Source organism: Mus caroli, unplaced genomic scaffold (genome assembly GCF_978045245.1).
Source record: "Mus caroli unplaced genomic scaffold, Mus_caroli_1 scaffold_9, whole genome shotgun sequence".
NCBI lineage: Eukaryota > Metazoa > Chordata > Mammalia > Rodentia > Muridae > Mus > Mus caroli.
Window position 1 is genome coordinate 57193086 of NW_028227264.1, and position 21330 is coordinate 57214415.

Genomic DNA, 21330 nt, shown 5'->3' on the forward strand with positions numbered 1-21330 from the left:
ACTAGGGAAAACAGCATATGGATGAAGTTGGCTGGCCTGGAGTAAACAATGAGTATTTGACATGAATCCTGTAGATGAAATAGAGCTTTGCATCAGAAAATGTAATGATGTCATGGAAATAATTTTTCATTCATAAAATCATTGAATGCTCTCATGTTACCCCAGAAACATGTCTACCTTATCTAGCTATCAGTGATGTCTATGATATCTGGCTTGGCTTAGTTTGCTCATCTATATCAGGTGCTAATAAACTAGGATGACTAACCAATATGGCCCGTCACCATCTGGTAATGTAAATCATGTTATACTGGCACATAGCTGTCCATTCATTCACTCAGGCATTAGCTGCCTTTGTGCTTCTGCCACAGAACTGAATAAATTTCCTGCAGAGCCCAAAAAAACTTACCATCTGGTCCTTTCTAGACGTGGTGACTGACCTCTGTAAATAGCACAGGCCTAACAGACAAATGCACTGGTGTTTCTACATGCTCCTAAAAGGGCATTCAAGAACCTCTCTGAATGGAGACATGATGGATTGAATATGCTTGGCCCAGGGAATGGCACTGTTAGAAGGTTTGGCCTTGTTGGAGTAGGTATGGCCTTGTTGGAGTAGATGTGGCCTTGTTGGAGTAGGTGTGGTTTTGTTGGAGAAGTGTGTCACTGTGAGGTGGGCTTAGAGAACTTACTCCTAGCTGCCTGAGGATGCCATTCTTTTCCTGGTTGCCTTCAGAACAAGATGTAGAACTTTCAGCTCCTCCAGTGCCATGTCTATCTATCTGGTTGTCCGCCATGATGATAATGGACTGAACCTCTGAACCTGTAAGCCAGCTCAAATTAAATGTTGTCCTTTATAAGAGTTGCCTTGGTCATGGTGTCTCTTCACAACAATGGGAACCCTAACTAAGGAGGTATCCAGGGGGAGATGATGAAGGGCTTTGTTGGAAAACCAACAGTCAGCCCTTGCCGTGCTCACCATGAAGCCTTAGTGTTCTAAGGAGGGCTGTTTTTCCATGAACTAGGAGCCTTCAACATGATATTTTCTCTTCCTTTGTCCTTCTAAATGCCTTGACTTGAGGTTTTGTTGAAATACAGCAACAAATCTGAGACCTGATATGCTCTAACCATAAAAAAGGAGGCAGTGGTTTTGGTCTTACATGGAGTGATGAAGGGGTCCAAGTCTAGAGCACATCAATTTTATATCAGTAGCTCTGACATGGCAGAGTGAGTGTCCCCACTACCAGCACCAAAACAGCAGAGTGTTCCCACTGTGTGTTTGGATAGATGCAACTCTAGAAGAAAACCTTTAACAACACCCATATGCAAAGTGAGTTACTTCTTTTACATGCAGAGATGACTGGCTTTGTGTGTTCTCTCAGCTTGGTCCCATAAAGAAAACAGGGAGCAAATGTCACTCTCCTGGGGTTCTAGACAGGCACAAGATTCCGAATGCCATCTGAACCAGAACAGACAGCGGCCACAGGATGCTGCCAGAGTGTCATTCAGCTGTGTCAGACCTCAGCTTGCTCCTTAGCTGACATCTTGACATGAGTGCATTTGGGCCATGCTTGTTGCAGTACAGAGTGATTTTGTTGTCTGTACCTTGTGTTGTATAGTGATCATCTCTCTATAAGCAAGCCTTCTCTCCTATCCTCTTGGGAAGGAGTCCTTTTCAGCACAGCCTGAGGTCTCTCTCGCAGCTCCACTTAAAAGAAAGATGCTTATGTGTATTAGCCACAGGAAAAGGTCACAGTAACACTAGGAATGGTGGCAAATTCCCTAGCCTAAGAGGCAGCATCTCTCTTTGGAACTGAGTTTGCCCCTCAATAGATTTTATCTCTTCTTGCTATCCTGCTCCTTAGGGTGACCCAGGATATGCCTGGATCCTCAGTACACAGTGATATCCAAGCTGGAAGGCAGGACAACAACTCCATGGTACATTCATATCTCAGACTCGGGGCTCACCCTTGACTTGATTCCAAACTGTTGATGTGATTGTTGGATTGTTCCATGTGGCACATCTGCCCCTTTGAGAAAATGTTCAGACTACATGCCATTCTCAAGGCCTTGTGTGATTTGTCCAATCTGGTTGGACTGTTCCCTTTTCTCCAGGGGAGAACACAAAGACCATTTCTTCTATTCCATGCAATAACATACCCAAAACACCCACTAATAAGAATTATGCAGCCTAATGAGACCTTCGTAATCATCGCCTAGTCAGGAAATGGCATGATATCAAAGCTGGGCACCTGCACTCACCACCGCCTTCCTCCTCACACCTGATAAAGATGTGTGAAAGGTGTTTACTCTTGAACATCAGATAAATAGACTCGAGCAGAGTTTAATTTTTGTGTTCAATCTGTTTTCAGGGTCCCATTTATGAGATACACATCAGGGTTTTTTTGTAGGGTTGTTTGTTGGTATCCATTGCTCAGTAGGTCTGTGAGTTATTCTTTCAATGGGAGACTTGAGTTTCAGGAATGTTTAGGTTCATAACAAAAGGGAGCAAATACAGAGGTTTCCTGTGTGCCACAGCAGTCCCCTGCCACCTCCTCTATTATCAGTAAACCTTGGGGTGTGGTACATTTTTACCATTGCTAAGCCTGTCTTGACAGTATCAGCTGGTGGCCATTGTTTCTATGGGAATTTAGTCTTGGTGCTGTACAGTCTTGGTGTTGGGCACATGTAACACATATACCCTATGACTCATCGTGCTTTCACTGTCTTGAACTCTGTATGCCCCACTTTTTTATCCCTCCCGTTTTTTTGCAGCCACAGAACTTTCCTAGCCTCTGTGGCTCTCTCCTGATTTCTGGTGTGGTTCTAGCACCACTACATGCTTCCCTTTCCTGCTGCCTTCTTTCACTCAGAAATGTGTTTCTGTCTTTCCATGGCCTGGTAGCGCCATTGTTTTTTTTTTTTTTTTAAATAAAATACATTCTTGAAGAATTTCACACATGTGTCCAGTGAAATAGAATCATAGCCACTACCGATTTCTCCTCCTGATCTCCTCAGTGAAACTCCCTCTGAATTTCACATCCTCTTGTTTCTGTTTTAGTAATCCACTAAGTTCGATTGATGCTGCTTATTACATAAAGTTGTGAGGCCACCTACTGGCTCAATGTGAGGCCATCTAGTGGGGCAAGAGCAACAGAACCCTAAAGAAGAATATTCCCTCTATCAGGAGCTATCAATCACTATTCAGTTAGGGTTCTTGCCTCTCAGGTTATTTCCTACCCATGTGTGAGTTTTGACTGGCTGAATCATGTGCAGATAGCCACAGCCTTCAGGAGCTGAGCCATCCAATGGCCCTACCGTGACCCAGAGGCAGTGTTCTACGGCCTTCCTTGCTATCCTCCAGCTTTGAATCCTTTCTGTGTTGTCTTCTGCAGAATTTCCTGAGCTTGGAGGTGGGGGTAGTAGGGGGTATTGAAAGTTCACATAGATGTTCCACATGGGACCATGCTTCAGTTAGGGTTTCAATTCTCTATAATGAAACACCATGATCAAAGGCAAGCTGGGCTTACACTTCCACATTGCTGTTCACTATCAAAGGAAGGCAGGACAGGAACTCAAACAGGGCAGGAACTTGGAGGCAGGAGCTGATGAGGGCATGGGGAGGTACTGCTTACTGCCTTGCTTTCCCTGGCTTGCTCAGCCTGATTTATTATAGAACCCAGGACCACCAGTCCAGGGATGGCACCACCCACAATGGGCTGGGTCTTCCCACATTGAAAATGCCTTACAGCTGGATCTTATGGAGGCATTTTCTCAGTTGAGGTTCCCTCTTTTCCGATAACTTTAGCTTGTGTCAGGTTGATATCCATTGGAGATCTGCCCTTTTCTGAAGAGAAATGGGGGAGGAGTGGATGGGGTGGTGGGTAGAGGAGGAGGGGCTGGGAGGAGAGGAGGGAGGGGAAATTGCCCTTGGGATATAAACTTTTAAAAAAATTATAAAAGATGAACAAAAACAGGAAAAGTTTCAGAATGCAGTTTATGGTAGCTTAATTTTGACAGTTGTAGGTTCTCTCCTAAGATCCACGAGTTCACTAGATGGGAATATGTGACACTAGGATTCTAGTACCAGCACCTCCCCATGCCCTCATCAGCCTTGCCAAATGGACCTTAAAGCCAATTAGAGAACTGTTGGCTACTTTCAAGATATGGATGCCGCAGCTGGGTCTTTAGGTGTATCTTACCATGGCAGCGGTTGTTACAGTTTATAGGAGTCCTACATATATAGGACTATTGATTTTGTCCCTCTCTTGGCTGCTTCCATAGGACTTTGTGGTATGGGAGCTAAACCACAGGTTAGAGTCAGCTCAAATCTGGGTCCTGGCTCTGAAGTATAGGGTGCCTTCAGGAATAGGGATTCACCTTCAGCCTCAGAGAGGCAGCCAAAGGCAAGAGCCTGTAATGTTGTAAGAGTCCTTCACACTACCCCTGACCAATAGTTCAAATGGAGGCTCCCATGCTTGGTACTAGGTTTTTGTTTGTGTGGTGAGTACCTCTACTTCTCTGTGTTGTGCATAATTTTAGACAAATATAAAAAGATATGACTCCTTGAGGCTTTATCAGGTTTCCTTGGTGGTGTTTATATTCTTTCTTCTCTCTCCTGTCTTGATTTCCCTCCCATCTATCTGGTTAGAAACCCCCACCCCACATTTTTCCAAATTTCCCCTTCATAGCATCTGTATCATACTATTTCCCTCTTTAGTCTCCTCCATGGTCCCTCCTAGTTTCTATGGTTACCACTGGTTATATACTCATAAATCAAGATTTGAAGCGAGGATCCACAAATGAGAGAGAATATGCGATGTTTGTCTCTCTTGTTCTGGTTTACCTCACTCATTTTGCAGTTACATCTTCTTACTTTGATATCTACATGCAGAAAATTAGACCCATAGCTATTGCCCTGCAGAAAAATTAACTCCAAGTGGATCAAAGACCTAAATGTGAGTGAAACCTGAAAGATAGAACTGTTGAAAGAAAACATAGGCAGTACTCTGTAAAATACAGGGTATGATACACTTTTTAAAATAGGACTCTATTTGCCCTGGAATTAAGACCAACAATTGATAAATTATATATATATATATATATATATATATATATATATATTATATATAAATTATATATAATATATATAATATATATAAATGTTTTATATATATATAAATTATATATATATATATATATATATATATATATATATATATATATATAAACAGTGGGTTAATATCCAGAATACATAAAGAACAGATCTGAACAGAGACTTCTCAGCAGAGTAAATAAGGATGACTAAGAAATAGCTCAACCTTAGCAATTTAAGAAATGCACATCAAAACAACTCTGAGATTTCATCTCACCCAAGTCAGAGTCTCTTAAGGTCAACAAAACATTTGGCAACAGATGCTGGACGGGATATGGGAAAGAGGGAATACTCACTGACTATTGGCGAGAATGCAAACTGGTTCTACCATTTTGAAATCAGTATAGAGAATTGTCCAAAAACCCAACAATAAATCTGCCATAGAGCCCATCTGTAATACTCTTTGATAAATGCCCGAAGGTTTTGACATTGGATTCCATAGATACATGTTCATTTCTTCTCCGTTCACAATAACTAGGATATGGAAACCACCTTAGTGTCCTCCAACAGGTGAATGTGAATAATAAAATGTGGTATAAACACACACAATGGGATATTATTCAACTGGAAAAATAAGAAATAAAGACTAAGGAAGTTTTAAAGGAAGACTGTAGAGAGAAACATCTCAGAAGCTTCAGGAAGTCTCAGAAACTAAGATACAGTAGGTTCCTCCCCTCATCAAATTGGCATAAGGAGTAAGAATGAGCAGACCTGCCAATCCGCCTGAAGATGTATATCAGCCACAAAGAGGCTCAGACTAACTCTGCCACCTGGAAAAAACACTCTAACCTGAACCACTTCCTGCAAGTTGTACAATGAGTCCCAGGTTCCCAAGTTTCTTAAGTCATCACCAATGCTAGAGTGGACTTTTGGTGTTCCTGTAAGTAACCTCTCTCTCATATTACTGTGAAGAATGCCAGTAAACTCACTGGTTAATCAAAAGTGGACTTTGGTGGTAGTCTTTTTTTGATCTGTTGTCTGTCTGGGTTGAGTAGACGTTTATTCATGTCTCTCCAGTGTAGTAGCACAGAAAAAATTCCCTTCTTGACACCTAAAGACTGTTCTCTGAAGTGTCTTTGAAATTAGTGTTAGCTTGTTTTATTTTTCTTTATTCAGTTATTTTAACCTGTTTGTGCATTTATATTCAAAGCATTTCCTATAGGTAGCATTTGATTGAGTTTTTTTTATTATTTTGCTTAATTTTTATTTATTGCTTATAAGTTTTTTCTGTAGAATTTGTATTCTTTTTATTTGTGTACTTATTTATTTTTATTATATTCAACACAATATATATAGATATTATACCAATATTAAAAACGAGGGACATGTTATTAAATGAACATAAATACATAAAGTCTTTTTGTTTGTTTGGTTGGTTGGCTTGGTTTTAGTAGAGCTTAAATTTTGGCTCTTACTGTGGTACAACCCCAAAATAAGAACAATTTTTAGACATTGAAGTTTATTGTAATAAGGTTGTACTTCAGTGTCCCTCACATCACCAAAGGATTTTACCTCCATAGTAGATAAGCTAAGAGTTGACAGTTCTGCTGCACCAAGGAATGAATTGTAGGCACAATTATTTGGATACAGATTTCCTGCTATTGTCAAAGCTATTTGACTTGAGTGATTGTCTTCATTCTTAGCCCACAGGGAACGGGGTACATTCATTTAAGAAATGGTGTATGCATTGAGATGGTCTATCCATGAAGTCATTCATCAACTGTTTCAATGAACAATAGTTCTCCTTGGAGGGTGGCACAGACATTAGGTGACAGGAAGATTCTGGCTCATTGGCTGTGATGATTTTGAAAAGCATTGATCTCAGAAAAAGAGTAACATATAAGGTCCTCTTCTTCAAAATTGATACAGTAATTAAAAATAACAAGCAAAGCCTTCAGTCTCACTCTTTGTTGTTCTCTTACAAGCCACCTCCCAAATTAATTGTCTACATTTCTTTTGGCTGTATAAATAATTTTGAAATATGTAATCTGTTCTGAAAACCATAGTATAGTGTGAAAACATCAAATAAATAATTCTACTAATAAAGAGCCTGAGATAGGAGAAGTATGATTTCAAGACCATTATGTGGTATACAGCAAGACACTGTCACATACAAACAAGCAGAAAGTGTATATGGATTATACAATATTGGACCTATTTCTCCAATTACCAAATTAGAGAGACCACTGGATGTCAGCCAGCAAATTTCTAATTCCTCATATTTTTTAATTTCAGTTAGTATATGTTGGTAATATTAATTTTCATATTAAGAGATATTAAGGAAACATAATTGTTCCTTCGGGTTATTTTTGTTGTTGGAGGTGGAATTATGTTTGTGTGGGTTTGTTGGAAAATTACTTTCTTGCTTTTTCTAGGGTATAGTTTCCCTCCTTATGTTGGTGTTTTCTATCTATTATCCTCTGTAGGGCTGGATTTGTGGGAAAATATTGTGTAAGTTTGGTTTTATCATGGAATATCTTGTTTTCTCCATCTATGGTAATTGAAAGTTTTGCTGGGTATAGTAGCCTGGGCTGGCATTTGTGTTCCCTTAGGGTCTGTATGGCATCTGCCCAGGATCTTCTGGCTTTCATAGTCTCTGGTGAGAAGTCAGGTATAATTCTGATAGGTCTGCCTTTATATGTTACTTGACCTTTTCCCCTTACTGCTTTTAAAATTCTTTCTTTGTTTAGTGTATTTGGTGTTTTGATTGTTATGTGACAGGAGGAATTTCTTCTCTGGTCCAGTCTATCTGGAGTTCTGTAGGCTTCTTGTATGTTCATGAGCATCTCTTTCTTTAGGGAAGTTTTCTTCTATAATTTTGTTAAAGATATTCATTGGCTCATTAAGTTGGGAATCTTCACTGTCTTCTATACCTATTTATCCTTAGGTTTGGTCTTCTCATTGTGTCCTAGATTTCCGCTGGTCCCAGAAACTCCTGGTGTTTGGACAGATGTTGTGTCTTCCTCACCTCTTATCCTATGGTTGAGTCTTACTTTTGATCCATTCTGACTACCTCTATTCCTTTGTATATGTTCTCAGTGCTTAGAGATGGGGTTGGATAAAGTTCTACCATGCTTGTTGAACTTTGCTACTTATTACTTTTCCCTTATGCACTTTAAAACCATGTATTTTAATCACCTCTGTCCATCTTCTCTCCTCTCATACCCTCACTACTACTCTCCCTCCCAATTCAATTCATTCCTTTGTTCTAAAGCCATTGAGTTCATTTGCATGTCCAGTGTATGCGTGATGTAGGGCCATCAACTGAAGCATCCCTGATGTTCTCCCTCCTGGGTAGTCATCAGTTATCAATAACTGCTCAGGTAGTACCCGAGTGTTTGTAAGCCCCATTCCCATTCATGCTGGAATTTTAATCTGCTTGATCTTGTGCAAGTCTTTCACATATAGTCACGTGGGTTCCTGTGTGAAATGATCCTGTTGCATCCAGAAAACACCATTTTCACCGCAGTTTTTCACTACCTGTGTCTAGTTAATCTTTCTCCCCCCTTTTCTGTGATGGATCCTTGAACTTTGCAAGGAGACTGTGTGGTGTAGAGGTACCATTCAGTTTTGAGTGCTTCACAGTCATGGATTCTTTCCATGTTGACCAGTTTGGGTCTCTATAATAATAAAGATAGGGCTGTGTCATTAACAGAATAATAGTCTTAGGTTCTCCTCTAGGACCCATGACCTCCCTAAGCACAGGATCTTGGCCAGGCATGCTTTTCATCGTATGAAGTAGCCCCAGAGTCAATCAGAGAGTAGTTGGTTGCTTCCAAGATAACTGTGTCACTATTATAGCAGTGTAGCTTACAGGAGTTAACACCTGGGTAAAATTGCAGATAACTTTTTGCCCTTTGTAGCATGCATTGCAGTCTCCAGTCCTATGAAAGCTGGCAGTAAGGGTAGAGCTTCTAGGTCAGTACCAACTCAACTTCCCTGTCCCAGATGACTTCCCTACCCCCTTCTGCTACCTCTTTCTTTGGTGAAGCTTATAGGAACAGTTTTAAGAGGCCATTTTTTTCTCCTTTCATAGCAAAACCAATTCTATTTCTTTTGATTATTCTTCTCAGTGGCTGTCTTAGCGTTTGGCTTATATGCTTACAACGAGTCCAAATCTACTTTTAAATAGTGGCATGCTGCTTCATGCGCAAGGTGCAGGACATTATAACAAAAAAATCTTTATCCCTTTCATCCCCATCTCACTGATGGCATGCATTCTTTCCACATGGGCATGCATAACTGCAGAAACACACATGCAAACAGGAATAATTAAATACATTCTTTTTATTGCTCATCAGCTAACCCTCTTATTGCAGTAACCAAATATCTGACAGGCAGCAGAGGAAGGTCATGGGAATAGAGTCCATTGTAGCAGAGAGAGCAACAGGCGCATGAGGTGACTGGTCGCCACGTCTTACCTGCAGTGAGGAAGCAGAGGGAAGACCCAAGGGATCTACTTCTTCCAGAAACTCTGTCACAGGCTCCAAAACAGTGTCACCAGCCCTAGACCAAGTGGGCAAACACACAATATGGGAGGCGTTGACATTCAGACCACATCTTACTTTGAACAAATTAATGGTCAAATTAATTAAGAACAAGGAACATGGAGTCTTTATGTCACTGTCCTTTCTGACTCTCTGCCTTTATCCAGAGTGTCTGACCTTGATTATATAATCTCTTCTCAGACATGTTTACGGGATCCTAATTCTTGCAGGCTTTGTTGTCTAAGTAATTTTTATCTTTTAAAGAATAATTTCAGATTCTATAGAATTCTCTCTCTCCTTGTCTCCCCTTTCACCCTCTTTGTCTCTCTTGCTTGCTCTTGCTTTCTCTCTCTTTGCCTCTCTGTGTGTCTCTCTCACACTCTGTCTTTTTCTGTCTCTGTCTTGCTTTCTCTCTTCTTGCTTGCTCTTGCTTACTCTCTCTCTCTGTCTCTGTCTCTCTGTCTCTGTCTCTGTCTCTGCCTCTGTCTCTCTGTCTCTCTGTCTCTGTCTCTGTCTCTCTCTCTCTCTCTCTCATTCCTTGCATGCTTTGAAAAAGTCAAATGTCATTCCTTGTACATTATTTTATTTTAGAAATAAATTTCCCCAAGCTTTCTGGATTCTTTCTTTATCTCTTGCTTTCAATAATTTGAAATTTTATGCCAGTGTACAGTTTTATGGAATGCATCTGGCTTGGTTTCATACCTGACATTTAAGTTAAAAAATCTCACCCTTATTAGTATTTCTTCTGTCTGGTTGTCTCATTGCTGGTATATTAGTCGTTCCAAAGTTCTTGGGTGTGCGACTACTCTTTGTATTCCATTTGGTTTTGGTTTTGCCATTCTGGAGGTTCTTATGGGCAACCTACTAGGGTTCAGAAGTTCTTACCCACGTCCCTTCATGCGCCTATCCGAGGCGGCATTCATTTCTGTCACTTCGGGTTTGAGAGCTGGCGTTTCTTTTCTAGTTCTTCCCCTTATGGCTCTTACTGTGTTTACACTGCCCATCTGCTCCTGCATGCTGTCTGCTTTACCCATGCAACTTAGAGCATCTTCCTAACGATTGTTGTAAATCCCCAGTCTGCTGATTCCCATCAGCAGCCGTCTCTGGAGCTTAGTTTCCAACCAGCATTTGATTTCTGTTTTGAGTTTAGTTGTCTTTTTATATGCCTTGACATTTTCTCACAATAGATAGACATATTGGGCTTCAGAAAAAGAATGACCATAAGTAGCCCTAGTGATGTGGTGAGGAAGGGAAGAGGCAGACTGTGCTATACATTTGAGAAGTCTGGGACTGGGACCCAGTCTTCATGAGCCAGAAACTCTAGCTGTGATGCTTGTATGCTTATCAGCCCCTCCTTCCTGGTAGTTGGGCCAAAATGTCAAGAAAAAGCTAGAAATAGGTCTACTGTATAATCTAGCTATAGCATTCTTGAGCGTATGCCTAAAGGACTTCATGTCTTACCACGAAGAGCCCTGGTCATCCATGTTTGCTGCTGCTGTACTCACAGTAGCCAGGAGGTAGAAGCAGCCTAGATGCCCATCAACTGATGAAATTATTATAATGATAACAGATCATGCATCTGTTAAGAAGAATGAGATCATGAGATTCACAGATAAATGGGTAGAACTGGAATCATTATGAGGGAGGCAACCTAAACCCAGTAAGACAAATGTCCCATGGTTTTTGCTCATTCGTGGATGTTAGCTTTGAATCTTCCTATATGTGTGTCTCCTTTGAACTATCTATTGAGTTTAGGAAATTAGTAAGGGGTCATGGGAAGGGGCTTTCAAGGGAGATAAATATAATCTATCAGGGTAAAGGGGGACACATAGAATAGGGAGGGTCAAATGGGGTGGGAATGGGAGGGCAGGGTGAAGGAGAGAATAAGAGGGGGTAATTAACACCATAGATCTTTAAAAGCATAAAAATTACTTAGACAACAAAGAAACTTTCAGAAATTACAGTTCTAGAAGATGCTTGGCATAATTAGAAGTGTAAGATGACCACCCATGAGCCCGAGAACCTGAATTTCATCCCCAGGACTCACATGGTGGAAAGAGAGAGCCAACCCAAGAAAGTTGTCTCCCGAGCTCTATGTACACATGTGTACACACACACACACACACACACACACACACACACATACACACACACAACCAACCACAAATAGGTAGATAGGGAAGTGAATAGACAGATAGACAGACAAACAGATAGGCATATATACAGATAGCAAAGAAGAAAAGAGTAAAATTATATTTCTGGAGCGATAGCTTAGTGGTTAGGTGCACTAGGACTCGGGTTCAATTGCCAGTTCCCACATGGTAGCTCACAACCTTCTATAATAACAATTCCAGGGGACCCATTGCCCTCTTTTGGCTTGAGTGGACACCAGGGTACAGAAAAATAGGTTTCACTGAGGCAATCTCATGCATGGGTGTCAGTGTTCTTTGCTCTTCGTCAGCACAGCTTCTCCCATTTACCTCCCCACCTCCCCTTCCTTGTCTCAGTCCTCTCTCAGTCTTCCTTTCTGTCGCCACAACATGTATTTCTCCACTTACCCTCCCTCCCCCTCCTTTCCTCCCTCTCTCCCTCCCCTCAGACCTCACTTTCCTCTCTTGCAGTTCTCTCCTTCTCTCACACTGTCTGCTTGTGTGTCCATTAAATCTGGATTCTGCACATAGGACACGTTTCTCGGTTTCTTTATCCATTCATCTGCTAGTGGATATCTGGGTTCTTATGAGCATGCAACAGTAAAGGTGGATCTGCGAGTATCTCTGTGCTGGGCTGAATTAGAATCCTTTGGGCACATGCCTAGCGGTCATGTGGCTGGCTTGTGTGGTGCTTCTATTTTGTTTTTTTGGACATATTAATTTTCATAGTGGCTATAATAAGGTTTATATTCCTACCAGTCATGACCAATGACTTCTTCCCCACCTCCCACCTAGCAATTGTTTCCATTTTACTTCTTGATAAAATCCATCTGACTGGGACAACTGAGGTGGGGGGTGGGAGAGTTAACTCTGAAGGCAGTTTGAGTTATCACCTCCGTGATGACTAAGGATAATGTTTTTGTTTGTTTGTTTGTTTTTCTTTAACTATTTATTGGCTATGGGGGAATGTGGAAATGAACTTGGTGGAGGAAGAAGTGAGACAGAGAGCAAGGGGCCACAAGCTCCAGGGTTTCCTGATCCACTGTACACAGTGTCTGATCTGACATGGCTCTCCTTGGCATGCCCGTGAGACAACACAAAGGACCCAAGGCCAGGGTGGTGACTGCTTCTCCTGTCTTCATAGAAATGACCCCTGGGGGTGGGGGGGGGATTGTACCCTCCCATTACAGGCTCCTGGACAGAGGAGTCAGATTCTGCTGAACAACGCCAGTTGTACCAGGATTTGCCCTTAAATATATAAACATGTCATAATTGGTTTAAAAGCTTTATAATATAATAAGCTCATGTAATAAGCAATAAAGTTAGATCTGCACTCTAATGCTGGTCTCCAGAGTCTGGATCCCGGGCAATGTGGGCTCCATCTCATCTCTTTTCCCCCAACTTCCCATTCCCTGTTCCCACATTGACCATTTGTATTTCTTCCTTTGAAATCCATTCATAAACATACGTTAGCTGTTCCATTCATAAACATACTTAGTTGATCACATGATTTGGTGTTTGGGGATACAACGTTCTGAATTCTTATAGACTCTGAATACTAACTCCCTGTTGGATGTATTTTCCCATTGAGTAGACTGTGTCTTCATTGTGCAGAAGAATTTATATTCTGTATAATCCCCTTTACAGTTCTCATGGTTTTGTGTTACTCAAGTCTTTTAAGGAAGTCCTGCCTTGTGCCTATTTCCTGAAGTGCTTTTCTATATTTTCCTCCAGCAGTTTCAAAGCTTAGCGAGTACCTTGAAGTCTTTGATCCACTCCGAATGGATTTTTACTCAGGGCGAGTGGATCCACTTTCACTCCTTGGCTTTTATATAACCAGCTTTCCCAGCCTTGTTTGTTTCCCTGCTCCTTGTTGGAAAACTGAACGTTAGAGCAAAATAAATGAGAAGTGACTGTGGTAAGCCCACAGGCTACCCTGTGGTCACATGGGGAGCAGTACTAAGGAGATCTGTGAGCAACTCCTCAGTCCTCAGTACACGCGTCCTCTGGAGTTGTGCCCAGCTCCCATCAGACAGCTCTCCTAACTTTGATGATCACTAGAAAGTGTGCATCCTGTCAGCCACTACAGCCTCTAGCATAGCATCTTTTCCAAATGTCTTATGCCATCTACTGACAGACCTGACATGCCGTTCCCCTGACCTGGAGGGATGCTACCAAGCCTGTCATTCTGCTTCACTCCCAGTCTGTAGGCTTCCAGAGAAGGCAGGCAGAATAATATGTTATTCCATCCAGTGTCATTGGTCCCCAGTTCCAAACACATTACAGTTCCTGCTGGGCCATCTGGCCTTGCAGTAAATACCCAAAGAAGTTTTGATAGAAAAAAGTTGGGCAAGATATGCTGTGGGGAGAGATCTAAGGTATTCCTTGCCTGCTAAAAGATGAACCCAGGAGCGTATTGGTTGGGGTGGGTACAGATGATCAGACTCTCCTGTGTGACACTATTCTCCCTCAATCCCTGGGGCAGCCACGCTCCTCATAGAAGCTGATGCCTAATCATCTTGCACTCCTTGACTCATTGCTTTTCAGTATTCATATCTCTTCATACCCTCTGCCTAGGGCTCCAGGTGCCTGAGGATGTGTCAAGAACATCTGCTTCTTCACCAGCAGCCAGTGTCCCAGCCTTACCTCTCTGAAATACCCACCTCCCTCCTGAGACACCCACCTCCCTCCTGAGACACCTCCCTCCATCCTGAGACACCTCCCTCCCTCCTGAGACATCCACCTCCTTCCTGAGGCACCCACCACTCTCCTGATACACCCACCTCCCTCCTGAGGCACCCACCTCCCTCCTGAGGCACCCGCCTCCCTCCTGAAGTACCCACCTCCCTCCATCATCATCTCTGCGTCTCTCTTTCCATCTGTTTCCACTTTGTACACATGCACTTGATCGTGTCTGATATGTCAAAGGATGTAAAAGAACACAAAGCTTTATATACTTACAACTAAGTCTAGTTGAACAGTTATTCCTCCTCCTCTCCCTCCTCCTCTCCCTCCTCCTCTTCTTTCTATCCTTCTTTCTCCTCCTCCTCTTTTTCTTCTTCCTCCTCTTCCTCTTCTTCTTTAATATGGAGCTAGAAGCTTAAAAGCAATTTATATTAGAATTCTGTATTGAATGGGTGAATTTATCCTTACTTGAAGCAATTTTTAGTTCATTAAATAAATATTAAGAACATTTATTTTAAAACACTGACTACACAGCAAATTGTTAGACTTTCCATTTGGGAGCTATTTTAAATTATAAGATGGGGGGACCTGGAGGGGGCAGAAGTGAAGATTGTGGCTGAAATGGAGGGAAGGTTGTCTTGTGTGATCATCTGACTCTGTGGCTTATCCCCTTAGACTCTTCCTCTCAGTGCTTCCATTCTAACTTCTCTCTTGTCTCCTTTTCCCCATGCACACATGGTGGGCTCTGGAACCTTCAGGATGAAGTTTTAACTGTGATCCGGAGAGTGGATGATAATTGGGCTGAAGGCATGCTAGGAGACAAGATCGGCATCTTCCCTCTCCTGTACGTGGAGGTAAGCTTACCGACACACCTGTACCCCATCATTGTTTGATTTATGAGAACTTGGGGCCGTGACCTGGGGGAGCCCCTTTCTGCAATAGGAGCTTCTTCCCCACTGTGTAAGGCCTCCTGCTTCCTGGAGACTTCTAATCTGCCCTGGTGTATGACGATTCCTCTGGCCACTTGCAGTGCTTCCTCCCAGCCTGGCTTCTGTCTCCTCCCTATGGGCTCAAGGATAGGACCCAGTCAGTCTTCCCCACCCTCATTTTGTCTGAGATGTCTGAATCCTACCGTGCTGTCTCTCAGGGTTCGTGGGGAGGCAGCAGCTCCCTGCACACCCACACAGATCCCTGTGGAACACTACCGACCACTGGCCATGTCCCGACCCCACTCCTTACATTCTTGTTATCTTTGAAACTCATCCAGTAAGTGTCCCTCAGTAGAGGGAACCTGAGGCTAATTCATTTGTTTCCTGATTCCTTTCTGTGTCCAGGTGCCACCTCAGGACAGTTGCTGAGCTGAGGCTCAGCAGTGAGCCTGTCCACCCCGGGCTATTTGTACAAGAGTATTTGCCCATTTCTGTGTGTCGCCGTTTGTTAGTCCCAGGCCAAATGTTTTTGTCTGATGACCACTGGGGGAATCCTATAAGCTAAGAAGGAATGTCCAATATTTTCTCAGTACTAAATTTAGCATCCAATAACAAAGATGTTAGAAAATGATGGCACCTCCACTTTGTAGATGATCAGAGAGACTTTAGGTTCTGGAAGGTGCTGGCCCCATGCTGGGGTATAGAACATAGATGATCTGCTTTAGGCTTTCCCTTTAATTCTCCAATCCCACATGATGTCCCACAAAAGACTCTGATTTGTTCATGACTGCAGACACAGCTGGTACTAAGAACTTGAGAACCAGAGGAAAGGCCAGCAGGGAACATGGTCATCAGGTTGGACATGCAGTGGACATTGGTTAGAAGCATCTACAGGACTTGACTGTTCACAGGGTAAAGGTCTAATAATGGCTTTGCCTGGCATTCAAGACCTTCTACAATCTTGCTGTCAGTATTTTTTTTCCAGCCTCAACTCTCACCACTGCCCAATGCCTTCCCCAAATATTCTAGATAACATTTACTTTGGATTGACTGCTCAAGAGATCCAAGACCTGCCTTAGCAATGACAGGAAGTTCATGCATACACTGCATACACATCACCCTTGTCTCCAGGCCATACTGTTATACTTACCATTGCCTTTAATGCTCTCTGCAGTTTTTACACACTGCATTGATATACCTTCCTCTCTGTATTGCTCCTTGAGAGTGCTTACTGTATGAGTGTCATATGCCATGCAGTCTTGAAGTCCTAAGACTGAATGTCACATACGTTCTCAGTGTTTAACTTATCTTCCAATAACGTAGACATTAGAAATGATGATTGCCTCCACTTTGTAGTTGATCAGAGAGCCTATAGGTTCTGGAAGATATTGGGCCCCGTGCTGATGTGTGTTATATGCTGTATGCTGTGACATGCATATGTGACTATCCCAGAAGGGGGATGAAAAAGAAAAGTGTAGTATGGTTGAATCTCACATTTTCTGAAAAGATGTGTTCACTGAACACCTGGAGGAATCTGCATCATAAGGCTCTAAACACAGAGAAAACTGGACGATGCCAGGAACCTGTGCAGCAGTCATCCAAGGATCTGATTGTCCTCATCTTGTCTGAGTACCATTGCAGTTATAAAGTAGCATACTCCGGGATGCATGTGTGCTTGTCCTTTATGCTCCAAATAGGTGATTAAAGAACTTTATGGGTACTCTAATGCAGGTAAATAGAGCCTCTGCTGGATCCGCCTGTTTTGTGAACAGGCTAAGAACATACCAAGGAGACTGTGAACTGGGGCATAGATTGAAACTTGATCCCTTAGGCCCTTCGTAGGCCACTCTAGGTTTACAGGTACATTCAAAGAGCAGATGGTTGAACCCATTCTATTCCCAGCACCACCATGGCAGCTCACAACCATCTGAAACTCTAATGATTGGGAATCCAGTGCCTTCTTCTGGCCTGCACAAGTACCAGGTATACCTGTGTGTTCCTTGTCCCCTGATACTAATGTTCATGAAGATATATGGTCAGTGCATTGACCCTGTACCATAGACATATCTTAATTCATGCAATATAGAGCGTCTCTTGGGCAGCCATTACATCTTGGGACCTGATGTACAGCAACAGCAGGTTTGAGGGCAAGTGTCTGGCTAGAACCCTGCCAGCAAGCCAAGAAACTCATGTCTGGCCTCACCTTCCTATCTTTGTGGGATGTGGGCAGTAATATTGAGTCCATAGTGCCCCTTAAATGAATAATACCATATACTGCAAGCTGCGCTGTGTTCTCTGACTGTGGCTGACTCTTGCCTGGGCTTGCCAGATAAACACAGGGAGGGGGAGGTTGCAGGTGTGGCTGCAGCTGGTCCAACCTATGCTTCTGAACAGCCCTACTTTGAGAAGACAGGCCCCATCTCCATAGCTCCTTGTGTACTGTAGGACTGTCACCCTGCCACTCTCCTGCAGCCCTCATACCCCAGCTGCCCCAGGGCTTCATTTGGGTTTCTGCTCTCCCAAGACATCTCATATCCTTCCCAGCTCCTTTGGCTGCTGCCCCAGCCCCATACATGGCCCCAGGTCCCAGAATTGCCACCAATTAAATTGGCAATTGACCTTTATCCAGCACAGCAGTTCTGCCCTGTGGATTGCAACCTCTTTGGAGATCAAACTGCCCTTTCGCAGAGGGGTTGTAAGACTCTGGCATGCCTTAACTTACCGGAGACCCCTGAGTGAACAATGTGGAGACGGGAATCGATGCAAAAGCAAGAGGAGTTTTATTTAATCCAGCATGCTGGGGTCACCCCTGCCCATGGGCAGAGAGCAACCATGCGTAGCCCATCCAGTGAGCCTTTATACAGTTCTCAGGGCCACCACCACTAGGTACAATATGATTGGCAGAACAATGTGACTTTTAAACTGATTGGTCCATAGGGAATGAGGTGGGTGGCCAAAGATCTCGAAATGTGTCTACAAGCTCTGGTGGCCGGTCCCTCCTCTCTGTGGTCTGAGGAATGTAATTAGCCCCTCCCTTCCAGAGAGGCAAGTGTTCCATGACCTTTCCAAAGTTCCTGAGCCGACCTTTGTAGGGTCACCTAAGAGCATTTAAACACACAGGGATTTACAATTTATAACAGTAGCAAAACTACACTTAAGTAGCAATAAGAATAATTTGAGGGTCATGACAACATGAGGAACTGTATGAAAGGGTTACAGCATTAGGAAAGCTGAGAACCAGTGGCTAGCGGTGCTGCTAACCTTGGCTTGACCAAGGGCATCTTCCCAGGATGACAGTTGGATGGTGCACATTGACTGGAAGTCTGAGATGTAAAAAGGAGATGCCTGAGTCCTTCACCATTAGTAACTGGAGTGATGGCGATCCAGGGGTTTGGAAAAGAACCAAGGCCAGTGTTGAACAGGGCCTTGATCCCAGTCCTCACTCCCGGCAAGGCAGGGTAGTGTCATTATCTTTGTCTCACAGAATGTGCTTTGCTTAATGGAAGTAAAACGTTCCTCCTAGAGAAACTCCTCCTGCCCCAGTCAAGAGTTCGAGGATGGTTTAAATGGCCCATAGGATTGCTTCTGAAGGACTGTAGTTGTCAGAGTCTTAGCCCGGCCCTGAAGCTTGAGCACCCACCTGAAGACCCTGTCCAGCACAGTCCCTTTATACAGGGCTCCAAAAGAGTGCGTTCATAGATCTCAACCCAGCTCTCAGCCAGCTAAGGTGAGTTAGAGACATCATGGGTTTTACACACGGCTCCACCTGAGTATGTCTCCCTTTCTTCACCTCTGCATTAGAAGTGTGGCCAGTGACCCACCTTGTCACCTTTGTGAGATGCAGCAATCCAAGTTGTCTGGAGGCTGGAGGTCTAGAACACCTTTCGTGCATTTTATCAACACCATACGCAAGGTACTAAGAGAGACTGGGGAGGAGCTAGTTCCAGGGAGTGGCAGCACCCTCATCCCAGAGCAGATAAGAACACACATGAGTAGGTCAGATCACATCAGACCCAACCTCTGGATCTGATGTCACTACATCTGGGTGTTAAATCCTGCATGGTGAATGGGAAACTTCTGGTACTATTTATAGATACTGAAAAAAAAAATAATGGTAGCAAAACTAAACTCCTGATTAAGCTAAATCAATGTAATCAGTCCCAAAGTAAGTGTTACTAATGGCAACAGTCTCCTATATGGTGGTCCTAGCATCAGCTCTGGATTGCATTGCCAGGCATTTGAACCTCAGTCAGCTGCCTACTGGTTTGGGTTCATCCTCTCCTGAGACACAGTAGCTCATTACTTCATCTACTATAGAGATGTTATTTTGAACCCCCGCCTCTAAACATAGCGCTCCCACTGAGAAAAAGCCGTGATTTTGCAGCTGTGATCTGGGGCATGCTCTGTGGCACTGTGATGCTCTGATATTTGCCATCTGGTGACGCTTGTCATTTTTAATCTTTTGACTTGTTCATTTTCAGAACATTTTCAGTTAAGAAGCTCAAGAGAGGTTGTGTGTGAGTCAGGTTTCTCCAAAGAGATGGCTAGATAAATGTATGAAAGGACGTGTATTAAGAAAAGGCGTGTGCAGTTACAGGAGCTGAGAAGTGAGGCAACAAGCCATCTATAAGCTAGAGCTCTGACTCAGCCAAATGCAAAAGGTCTTAGAGCTGTAGACACTTTCAGCCTTGGTCAGAAGGCCTGAGAACTGGGAGAGGGATGCTACAGTGCAAACCCAACTATGAGGACTAACTGCCTACTGTTTTTGATCAGTCTTTACCAGGAAATTCAGCATATTCCTAGAAATTCATTGTAAGATAATTCGTCATCTGGAACCCTTTATCCTCACCCACCACCCTCCCCAAGGCTTCCAACTTCAGCCACAGATGGGGCACAGACACACCCTTGAGGACCAAGGGTCTAAGTGAAGCTCCACGCTATAGCTCCCAAGGTTTGAGCTTCTGTTACCCACTTAGCCAGGGTGCCCACTGATGCCACCCCCTAAGCCTTGCACCTGGGTAGACTCCTAATGTGATTTGCTCCAGGAGACTCAAGGTTGGAAAGATAATTGCTAATTCAGGACATTCCTAGTCCTGCAGGAAAGGCATAGGTCTTGGGCACATGACACATGCACTCAACCTTAGCTAAAGATTTTTCATAGATGTAGTATTCCTGGTATCTGCTGGTCATTAGAGACCCGGACCATTGTGATGGGTGTGGACATCTCATTGGCAAGACACCGCATTTGGTTCAAGAAGAGTATATCCCTGTAATCCACAAGCCAGTGTGTAACTCTGTGATTGCCAAGTAGTTTTAGATCTGGAAAAGGAAAGGAAGAGGCTTATGCAAGTTTTCCTCAAGAGACTAGACAAAGTTTAGAGTGTGTGGCTGGGCTCTGCTGAGCAGACTGCTGTGGGAAGTTAGCATGCCTGCCATGTGTCTGACACTATAAACCTCAGGCTTCTCGTCCTGGCTTCTGTCCTCGCACTACACAAGGCATCCAGGGTCCTCTCTGAGACTCTCCTCTGTTATATCTTCAAGTCAACTCCATCTGTCATCAAATCCCAGAACCACCACAATGAGCAGATGTTCTTACCAGGATAGGTCGCTCACAGGGACAGTAGTAAAAATAATGACACTCTAGAAGGTAAAGATGGGGTTGTTTTTACGTTTGATTTGAGCCCTCTCTGTTGGTTTCTGGCCTCTGTCTTCACCCATTGTCCTATGCTGTGACTCTAGCTCAGAGCTATCCTCCATGGGCTATCTTGAGCTACCACCTGCCTCACTCACCCAGTAGTGAAGGCTTCTGGCTCCTGTAGCATACCTAGGCAGTACTTGTCTCCCCTTCCCCAAGCCCAGTGATGTTTCCTCAGTCCACACCCTTCTGAACTTTCCATATTAATTAATACATACCTCTCCTCTTGAAACCA

The 21330-nt window shown here is 43.3% G+C and overlaps 1 protein-coding gene across 1 annotated transcript in view; it reads left to right on the plus strand.

The window, feature by feature from the left end:
- Sh3rf3 (SH3 domain containing ring finger 3) overlaps positions 1-21330 on the plus strand; it is a 313055-nt gene that overhangs the window by 175562 nt on the left and 116163 nt on the right. The window contains exon 3 of the mRNA XM_021175059.3: positions 15230-15325. Within this exon, the coding sequence (XP_021030718.1) occupies positions 15230-15325 (96 nt within the window). The remainder of the gene's footprint in view (positions 1-15229; positions 15326-21330) is intronic.